Below are 10,031 nucleotides of genomic sequence, written 5' to 3'. Positions count from 1 at the left end.
AATATAGATGTGTAAAAAGGATTTCTAACCGGCTTTCATTGCTTGGCAAATTTTCAAGAAGAGGGAGAATGAAAATGATTTTTACAAAAAAGTTTAAAACAATATATAAAAAAATAAATATACCAATACATTATATTGTCTTTGAGCTTTTAAAGTTCAATGGTAATCCATGTAGATAATAGTTGGAAAAATTAAGATGCCTGAAATTGAGAGTCGTGTTTTGTTTAAAAAATAAAGGGTGTTGAAAGTTTATGTGTTAAGCAGGAAGTGTGGTGTCAAAACAGGAAGTGTGGTGTCAAAACAAGAAGTGTGGTGTCAAAACAGGAAGTGTGTGTAAGGGAAGATAACTCTGTGGGTTTTATATTCTTTAGTTGGAGTTCTGGATTCTTTGTCAACAGGAAGTTTATGTCTGTTCTTAGAGAAATTTGGTCACCGAGGGGTTTGTGTGTTAAGAAGTGGTTGGAAACAAAAACCCTAAATTCCTTATATTCCCTTTCTATCAATGTAAAGACAGAATCTCCACACAAGAAAGAATCAATAAGGAGAATCTTTTTATAGAGAATTTCCTGAAAAAAATTTATGCAATTTTCATCACCTGCATGCAAAACTACTTTTTTTTAAAGATAACCTGGTGAAAAGTTGAAATATTTTCACCAGTTTATCTTAAGAAGAAATTTAACAAGAGCCCATGTGCCTGATCATTAAGGTAGGTAGTGCAATTTAGGTGTTCTATTTTCAGAATACATAGGCAAGTGTGTCAAAACCCACTGAATAGGAACAATAGATTATTGCTGGAAAGGGAAAGAGAAGAAAATAAAAAGAAAGGGGAGAGAGAGAAGTCATACTTTTTCTAGTAATGGTCAGGACAATGGTGAAGGTAAGACAACTACACACTTATCTGCTAGTTGACCTTCAGGATTAAACTGAGGGTGATTGATAGACTGCAAAGTGTGCGGTAAAGTGTTTACATTCACTGTAAATCATGCATATTTCAGTGGAATTTCTAAGTGATGAATATCGCAGGTGATTTGCTTTTATACCAATGGACTCTTATGTATGTCAGATACATTGTAGAGATTATCTGTGGGAGGTAAATAAATTAAGAGATAGATAATGAATGAAAATTAAAATATGTAATTATGTGACTGTGCTCATGTGGTTATGTGGTTGTAAGTGTAGATCTGTCTATGTGCAAATTGCATGTGTTTGAATGAATCTTGATAAGTAGAGCTTTGGGAGAGATGATTGATTTGTAAATTACACTTTCACATGTGCATGTTGGTTTCACACATTCCAGTAAAATTTCAAAATGTCATACATTACATGTGGTATGTGGTTGCTTAGTTTATTCATTAAATGTCATTTTTTTGTAACATAGTCAAGATTATATATGATAAAAATTATCTGTAGAGATAAGTTAAAGGATTATAAATTTATGAAATCATTATGTCTGTGGATAGAGAGTCAAAATTAAAAATTTAACATTTAAATAAGAGATTTAAGATTATAAGATACGTGATTATGCATTCATAAGGATACATGATTGTAAATTATATGTGCATATGTGTGTGTCTGTATGAGTAGATATGCAAAATTTTAAATATTTAAGAAAACTGAAGAATAGGTTGTAAATTGCTCGTTTGAGTTTTATACCAATTATATAAGTTACAGTGAAATTTCAAAATGTTAAATGCTAAATTTATATATGATATGCATTTATCCTAGAATATATTTTGATATTTTTTCCTTAATTTTGTCAAAATTTTATGTTATAAAAATTGTCTGTAAAAGTAAGTATGGTTATAAAGATTATAAATATATGAAATCATTATTTCTGTGGGAGGTAGTAGAGAATTAAAATTGAAATTTAAAAATTTATATAAGATTATGGGATATTATGTGACTGTGCATTCAAGAGGTAATATGGTTGTAAATATGTGTGTGTGTCTGTGTGTGTGTGTGTGTGAATACACAAAATTAAAAATATTTTTAAAAGTGAATGATACATTGTAAACTGCTCATTTAAGCATTCATGTTAGTTATACATATTCTAACAAAATTTCAAAATGTTAATTGTTAAATGTTGTGCATTATATGCTTTCACCTTAGTAAAATCTTTGATTTTTCATTTTTTTTTTTTTATCTAATATTGTCAGTGATAGGAATGGCATCCAACAGAAATTATATAAAAAATTAAATGTAAGAGTGGAACAGTATCCCTGATGCATCTAAGAGGGTAGCAATACCAAATGAGGGCTGATTCAGTCCATGATGACTCATCCAACTCATGCCAGCAAAAAAAAAAGAGAGGAGAAAATGATGCTAATGATGATGCTAGTTAATTGGGAACTAATAATGTTGTTTTTACCTAACATACATGAAGCATTCCTAATACATACGCACCTCAGTACAGCTGTGCTCAATACTTTTGCTACAAAACCCTTTTTTAACAAAGTCACTTTGTACAATCTGCTGTTTTGAAGTTTACATTTCAAAACCTTCCCATTCTTTTGATGGTGGTATGCTTAATGTGCTGCCCACTTTAACAGCACCAACAGATTCATGTAGTTTGGTGAGAGGCTTACACACTAACTGGTTTGACATCATTGACTGAATTCACTTTGTTGTAAGATTTTGGAGAAGACTCTCACCTAGCTTCTGAGTTGCCTATGTTTTATTTCATGCAGATATTGCTTTGAAGATGTTCACACTGGACATCAGTCATAGCAACCTCACTAGTCTGTGAGGGTCTGAAAGGTAATGGGCACTTTTCAAGTTCTATTTAACTTAATTTGATTGGCTCAAGGCTATAGTTGAAGACACTTGCTCAAGGTATCATGCAATAGAACTGAACCTAAAACCTTGTGGTTGGGAAGTAAACTTCTTGATTATACAACTACATTTGAAATACATAATATTTCAAAAATTCTGCTCTATACTTGTTTTAGAATATATTTATTTTTTACTGTGGACAAATTCTCTATATCACTTTAGCATAAGGATTACAATCATAGCTATGAATTATACTTACAGAGTTTTTTGAAAATCATAAACAGCACTGGAATAGGTATAAGTAGAAGAATCCATGCATGCATCCAAAGTCGTACGAGGACAAATGCCCAAAACAGAGCAATAAAACATTGGTCACTTAAAGAACGATGCTGATTAGTCTTGACTTTCTTCCTTTCTTGGTGAGGAGGTTGACTTGCAACAGAAAGAGACTTGGCTTTGCTTGCTTTTGTATCACCGCTACCACTGGCTTCAGTTGAAGTCCCCTCTGTAGGTAATTCTTCTATTGGAGTACGTCGTTGTAATGTTGGTGTACTCTTTGGAGTTGTTAGCATAGCAAAAGCTGCATACATAGGGCTGTCAGAAGGTTCTTTGTCTGCTGAATAGAAGCAGAAATAGCAGTTAAAATCTCACCAGTTGAAAGGAAATAAGATACATTGAACAAAATATTCAAAGGCACAAATATTGCAATATATAGAATCTTACATTCAAATATCACATAAAATTCAATAAACTTATGCTCATACACATGTACATATACACATTAACACATACACAATATGTTTTCAAAGAATACACATAATTTAATAAAAATAATGTAAAAATTCCATATTTTATGCAGCTGTAATAAAAATATATATTTTATTTAATTTCTTTTGTTTAAGAAAACACATAAAATTCTTTATTTCAAGCCAGCAGCAAAAAAACAGTATAATAATGTATTATTCATGTAAGATGGTAGTCATAAAAACTTTCTGTATGGTTTGGAGAGCAAACAATTATCAGTAGCTTTAAAAAAAATACATCACTATAATGAAGAACAATTTTAACATATTGCAGCTTGAAAATTGCCAATCAGAGTGAAAAGTTTTGAGAAAACTCACTGAACTATTATAACCGAAATGATATTTACTGAGAGTGATTTCTCAGTGATATGATGAAATTAAATCTTAGAAAATGGAACCAAATTAAACAAAATATAACATTACATTTTACTTTAAATTCTACTCTAAGAGAAAACTCAGAAAAATATTTTACTCCTGAGAAAGAGAATTAACATTTTGACAAACTAAGGAAAATAAGAAAAAAAAAATTATTAATTCAACAATAAATTTAGATGATGATTTTTTTTACTTTCTCAAATGTCTGGTATTTCAATCTCCTTATCAACAGAAATGTAGGCAATGATATTAAATGTTTAAATCTTGGGAAATTTAATATATAAAAAAAAACTGTTTTGTCTAATATAATACACTTCCTTTGTTTTGTAGTTTTTCCATTACAGAATATATGTGCTTGTTTTGCTGACCTGGGAAAGATCTTAAACATAAATTTATGAATTATAAAAATTTTTGCTTAATGGGGAGAATTATAAGTAAATGGGAAAAAATTTTGTTTATGAGAACAATAGCAGTGAAGCAAAATTAACAACATATTCTATGATAAATCTTAAGTTGACATGGCTATTCATACACTATGACTATTCTTCTGACATTTATCAAATACCTTGTAGTGAATATAAACAATTCAAGAATGGCTTTGTTGTAGCCTTCTATTATGGAATTTAGGAAGAACCTAAAAAAAAGAAAGAGGCCAGATTTGGTCAGATTTAGTATATTTTACTGAAAATGATGTAAACTAACTGTTATTTCCCATTATAGATATACTCTGTTCTATTTTCTTGTCTTTGTATTTTCTCATATTGCTATCTTGATGTTGTGATCTAGTTAGGTAATATAATGTGTTTATAGAAATATGGAAGGAAAAATAAAATTTATGTTTCTATAACAATTTGAGTAAATATTCCCAATTTATTGATTTACTGATGTAAGTCTTCTTTGCCATAGACAATGGTATACTTGGAGAATTATGCAATTTCAAGACTACACTGATTATTTTACAGCTTATAGAAATCCATATAACAAATACTGAATAATTCTAGGACAGGCTTAAATATAGAAAACAGAGAGCAAAGAAGAGAAAAAGAAATTAATAGGTGTTTAAACACTAAAAATCTTCCCTTGATAAAAGACATTTATAACAAATTTGAAAATATAGTTGAAGTTTCATTTGATAAGTTTCTTTTTTGAATAAGAATTTCATATTATTACAATAAGGCTGTGAGCTTGCAGAATTGTTAGCACATCAGGCAAAATGCTTAGCAGCATTTTGTCTGGCTTTATGTTTTGAGTTCAAATTCTGCTGAGGTCAACTTTGTCTTTCATCCTTTCAGGCTCAATAAAATAAATACCGGTTGAGCAGTGGGGACAATGATATCAGCTTTCCGTCACTGGAAACTGTTAGCCTTGAACTAAAATTTGAAATAATGCTCCCCCTCCTCCTCCTCGTTGTCATCGTTATCATCATCATCATTATTATTATTTTTCATAAATATAATTTTTTTTTACATATTTTAATCTGAAATTCTAATAGCACAAATTATTTTTGGCAGTAGCCCTTATCAAATTGAATTTAAATGGCTTCAACATAGAACATTTTAAGAATAATTATGTATACAAATGAAATCCACAGCATTAGTTGTGATCCAATAGCTTCAATGGCTTCACAAAATTGATTAGTTGTTACAGAGTTTAACAATTATTTTATATATTCCAAATAATAAAGTATCTCTAGTGATGCTTCCAATGCTAATGCATCTTTAAAAACTTGTTCAAATAAAAACAAAAAAAACAAAAAACATTTCCAACTCATGCTTGCAAGGAAAGCAAATGTAAAATAATGATGATGATCATGATGAAAAAAAAGATGAAAAAAAGACACTTCCACCTCATGCTTACAAGAAAAGTGAACATGATGATGATGACAATGAAGAGGAGGATGACAATGGTGTGGAGGTGGAGAGTGGTGACTTGTATAAAAACGATATAATTTAATGTAATTTCAAAATTAAAGCTTGCATTGAGAGTATGTGACTCTGAAAATTAAAATATCACAATTTTCACTAAGTTCAGCTTCAGTTTGAGGTCATCTACACTGTGAAAGCATCAACATTTATGATTTGGTTGTGTAGGTTTGATAATTTTCTCTACCGTAATCTATGTAATTATTGCTGAATAAAACATCTGTTTATATGCAATTAGGAAATTTTGCAGACTGAATCTTGCTAAAAAGAAAATTAAATGTAAATCTATTGAAACACTTGTAAATTTACTAAAATCAATTAATCTAATTCATTTCATAACTGGCTGAGACATTTGACATCTCTCACTTGCAATATCTTTTTAACCTTTTAAGGCTTTAACATCAGTCAAGTGAAGTCTAGCAGGGAAACTAATACAAGGTTTGCAAGAATGACTATGTGGTAAGAGCTTGCTTCCCAACCACATCGTTCCAGGTTCAGTCCCACTGCATGGCACCTTGGGCAAGTGTCTTCTACTATAGCCCCGGGCCGACCAAAGCCTTGTGAGTGGATTTGGTAGACGGAAACTGAAAGAAGCCCATCATATGTATATATATATATATATATATATATATATATATATGTATATGTTTGTGTGTCTGTGTTTGTCCCCCCACTATCGTCGCTCAACAATCAATGCTGGTGTGCTTATGTCTCTGTAACTTAGCAGTTTGGCAAAAGAAACCAATAGAATAAGTACTAAGCTTACAAAGAATAAGTCCTGGGGTCGATATGTTCAATTAAAGGTGGTGCTCCAGCATGGCTGCAGTCAAAAGACTGAAACAAATAAAAGAATAAAAGCAATATAGAACAAAGTAATATTTGACTGTAGTGTGTGGTGACCAGTACTGGTGCAGCTACATCTTCCACATATGTAAATTCCCAGTGCAATGAGAAAAATGAAATTTGTAATTCTTGTGTTATCATAGCATTGGCGCACGGCTCAGTTGTTAGAGTGTCAGCCTCACAATCATGAAGTAGTGAGTTCGATTCCCAGACTGGGCTGTGTATTGTGTTCTTGAGCAGGGCACTTTATTTCATGTTGCTCCAGTTCACTCAGCTGTAGAATGAGTGGCGATGTCATTGGTGCCAAGTTGTATTGGACTTTGCTTTTCCCTTGGATAACATCGGTGGCAAGGAGAGGGGAGGCTGGTATGTATGGGCAACTATTAGTCTTTCATAAACAACCTTGCCCAGACTTGTGCCTTGGAGAGGAACATTCTTAGTGCAATCCCATAGTCATTCATGACTGAAATGGGTTTTTACTCTTTTAATGGAGTGGTAGTATGATACAACACCAATTTTCCTGCAGCCTTGGTTCCAGACCTGTGCCAGATTATTCATTTTGCTAGATTAAAAGATGTCATGTAATAATGATTCTGAATAAATTCCTAGAAGACTGCTGCTATGTTATTAATAACTTTCTCACAACTCAACATTCATGACGTACATTTGTTTATTCATTGGAAACATGTTATGAATTGGAAACATTCTTCCAATATTTCAGCTATAATAGTAACACTAACCACCAAACCACTAGGCCCCTGCTAAACTTCTTTTGAAATATAGCTGTGAAAGAGCATATATTTACCTTTTTCATGCTGAGATATTGAATTCTCTGCATTGAAGGTTGCTTTTCATAATGAGAGTATTCCTTTGGAGGTTAGCAGAGAAGGTAGACTTTGCATGCTGCAAGTGTACAAGGCAATGATTACTAAAGCACATCCAAAATAGACTCTCACCAATGCCTAAGTGGCTCTATAGAAGTATTCACCCATATAGTTAATCAGGTTCTACACGGTGTCATATCCAATGACTGGTGTAGGCATCATTATAGTTAGCTATTACAAGGATAAAGGAGATGCCTAATATAGTGGTAATTACAGATATCAAACTGCTAAGCAAATGTTTTCTTCTATAGTCCTGGGCCGACCAAAGCCTTGTGAATAGATTTGGTAGATGGAAACTGAAAGACCATTTTATGTTTGTGTATTATTGTTTGGCATTGTTAGTTGTAAATGAGTGTCACTGTCATATAGTGTTATTCATTTTCAATCTTCTGCAAAATCATGTTTGGCCATAGGGAAATATTACCTTGCTTGGAAACAGGTGAGGGTTAGTAACAGGAAGAGCATTCGGCCACAGAAAATCAGTCTCAATATACTCCATCCAAGCATGGGAAAGGAGATGTTAAAATAACAATGATAATATATATATGTATATGTGAGTAGAAATATCCATGTATGTATGTGTGTGTGTATGCATAGGCACATGGCTTAGGGTGTTGCACTCATGATCAGAAGATTGTGGTTTGGATTCCCAGACTGGACAATGTATAGTGTTCTTGAATTAAACACTTCATTTCACATTACTCCAGTCCACTCAGTTGGCAAAAATAAATAATCCTGTGATCGACTAGTGTCTTGTCCGGGTAAGGGTGGAATATAACTGCCGCAGAATCTTATGAGCCTATGGCTCAGGAAGGACCTTTGATCCTAGTTTGATATATGTGTGTATTCATACTGTTACAGTCAAGTCTACAAGACTTTTTTGATAGCCTCTCATCTCTTTAGCACATCTATCACTCACTTCTCTATTGCACATCCTTCTTATTAGACCTCTTTTATCATTCATCTGTCTATCACTTAACTGTCTAATGTGCATGTTGCTGATACTCATTTCTCAATCACTCTCTTCTTCTTCTTCTTCTTCTTTTCCTCCTTCTCCTCCTCACTATTAAGGCATTAAACTGCTGTCATGACTCTTCTGCTCACAATACATTGCTTCCAGTATAACTTAAAAGGACTCATCTGGTTCTTCCTCCAACATTCGACTCCTCTATTTTTCATCTTTATCCCCGTAGCTCGCTTGTCCATCTCAAGGTATATGCATGAAGGACCTTGTCTTATGTACACCATACACTCTTACCTATACTTCCTGTGACCACACTCATACACACACATGCACACATCCCTACACACACACACACACACACACACACACACACCACACACACACACACACACACACAAGAAGTTGAAATTTTTTTGGTATCATTTATTCACCATTACACATGCTTCAATTGCTAATAGGAATCACAAAGTTGTACATGTTGGATAAACATGTAAGAAATTTCTTATTAGAAATTCTTCTTATAGAGAATCAAATAATATAAAGTTTAGATTTTACCCTACCTGTTTTCAGCTTTCTACATAGAAAAAACATGTCTGGGCTGTTTGTTGTTCAACAGATTGGGGAATCATTACCTTATTTCAAAACAAATGGGAATTAGCAACAGGAAGGGCATCGGGCTTTAGAAAATTCTGCTCTAACTTACTCATATAATCCATGCAAGCATGGAAAGTAGACATTAAAAGTATTATTATTATTATTACTAGTACTATTATTATTATTACTATTACTATTATTATTATTATTATGGTGATGATGATGAGTACGTATGTATGTACATTAAATCATATTTTATATTTTACCATTTCTTTAAACAATTATTCTTTAGAGTTCTTTTGAAAATTGACAATTTTTCTTACAAATAATGTCCGTTATGTTTTTGGAGATGTAATGATGAAAATGAAATAAAAGAAAATGAAAGAAAAGAGAAAAGAAAACATGGATATAAGCAATGAAGATCTTTTAGAATATCAATAATTCTAACTTTAAATATGTTGTGAGAATGTACAATCATATTTAAAGGAAAAAACATAAATACACATAAATGAAGTTAGATTGAAATGTCAGACATCATTTTTTAAAATCACTTTCTACATTATTTTAAATAATTCAAAGCTAACTGTTCATTTAATCAAACTAAAATCACTCTGTCTCTGTTTGTCTGTCTGTCTGTCTCTGTCTGTTTCACTCTCTCTCTCACACACACATACACACACACAACTTTTTTGTCTTGTCTATTTGTTTTGTTTCACTCTTTTCTCTAAATTATTTGTTTTCAGTGGTGGAAACATCAGATCCACTGTCATGATGTGATAGTGGATTTCTTTGTGCTGACATCTTACAGAAGCTATGTGCAAATACATAAAGTATATATATATATATATATATATATATATATATATATATATAT

At 32.0% G+C, this 10,031-nt stretch overlaps 1 protein-coding gene across 6 annotated transcripts in view; it reads right to left on the bottom strand.

The window, feature by feature from the left end:
* LOC106883961 (transmembrane protein 245) overlaps window positions 1–10,031 on the bottom strand; it is a 503,944-nt gene that overhangs the window by 336,402 nt on the left and 157,511 nt on the right. For 5 of the 6 annotated variants that reach the window (XM_052966323.1, XM_052966327.1, XM_052966325.1 and 2 more), the window contains exon 3: window positions 3,032–3,388. In XM_052966323.1, coding sequence (XP_052822283.1) covers window positions 3,032–3,388 — 357 coding nt within the window. The remainder of the gene's footprint in view (window positions 1–3,031; window positions 3,389–10,031) is intronic. The other variant, XM_052966324.1, reaches the window with a different exon arrangement.

The sequence above is a fragment of the Octopus bimaculoides genome, chromosome 3, assembly GCF_001194135.2.
Source record: "Octopus bimaculoides isolate UCB-OBI-ISO-001 chromosome 3, ASM119413v2, whole genome shotgun sequence".
NCBI lineage: Eukaryota > Metazoa > Mollusca > Cephalopoda > Octopoda > Octopodidae > Octopus > Octopus bimaculoides.
This window is presented reverse-complemented; position numbering and strand designations above follow the sequence as displayed.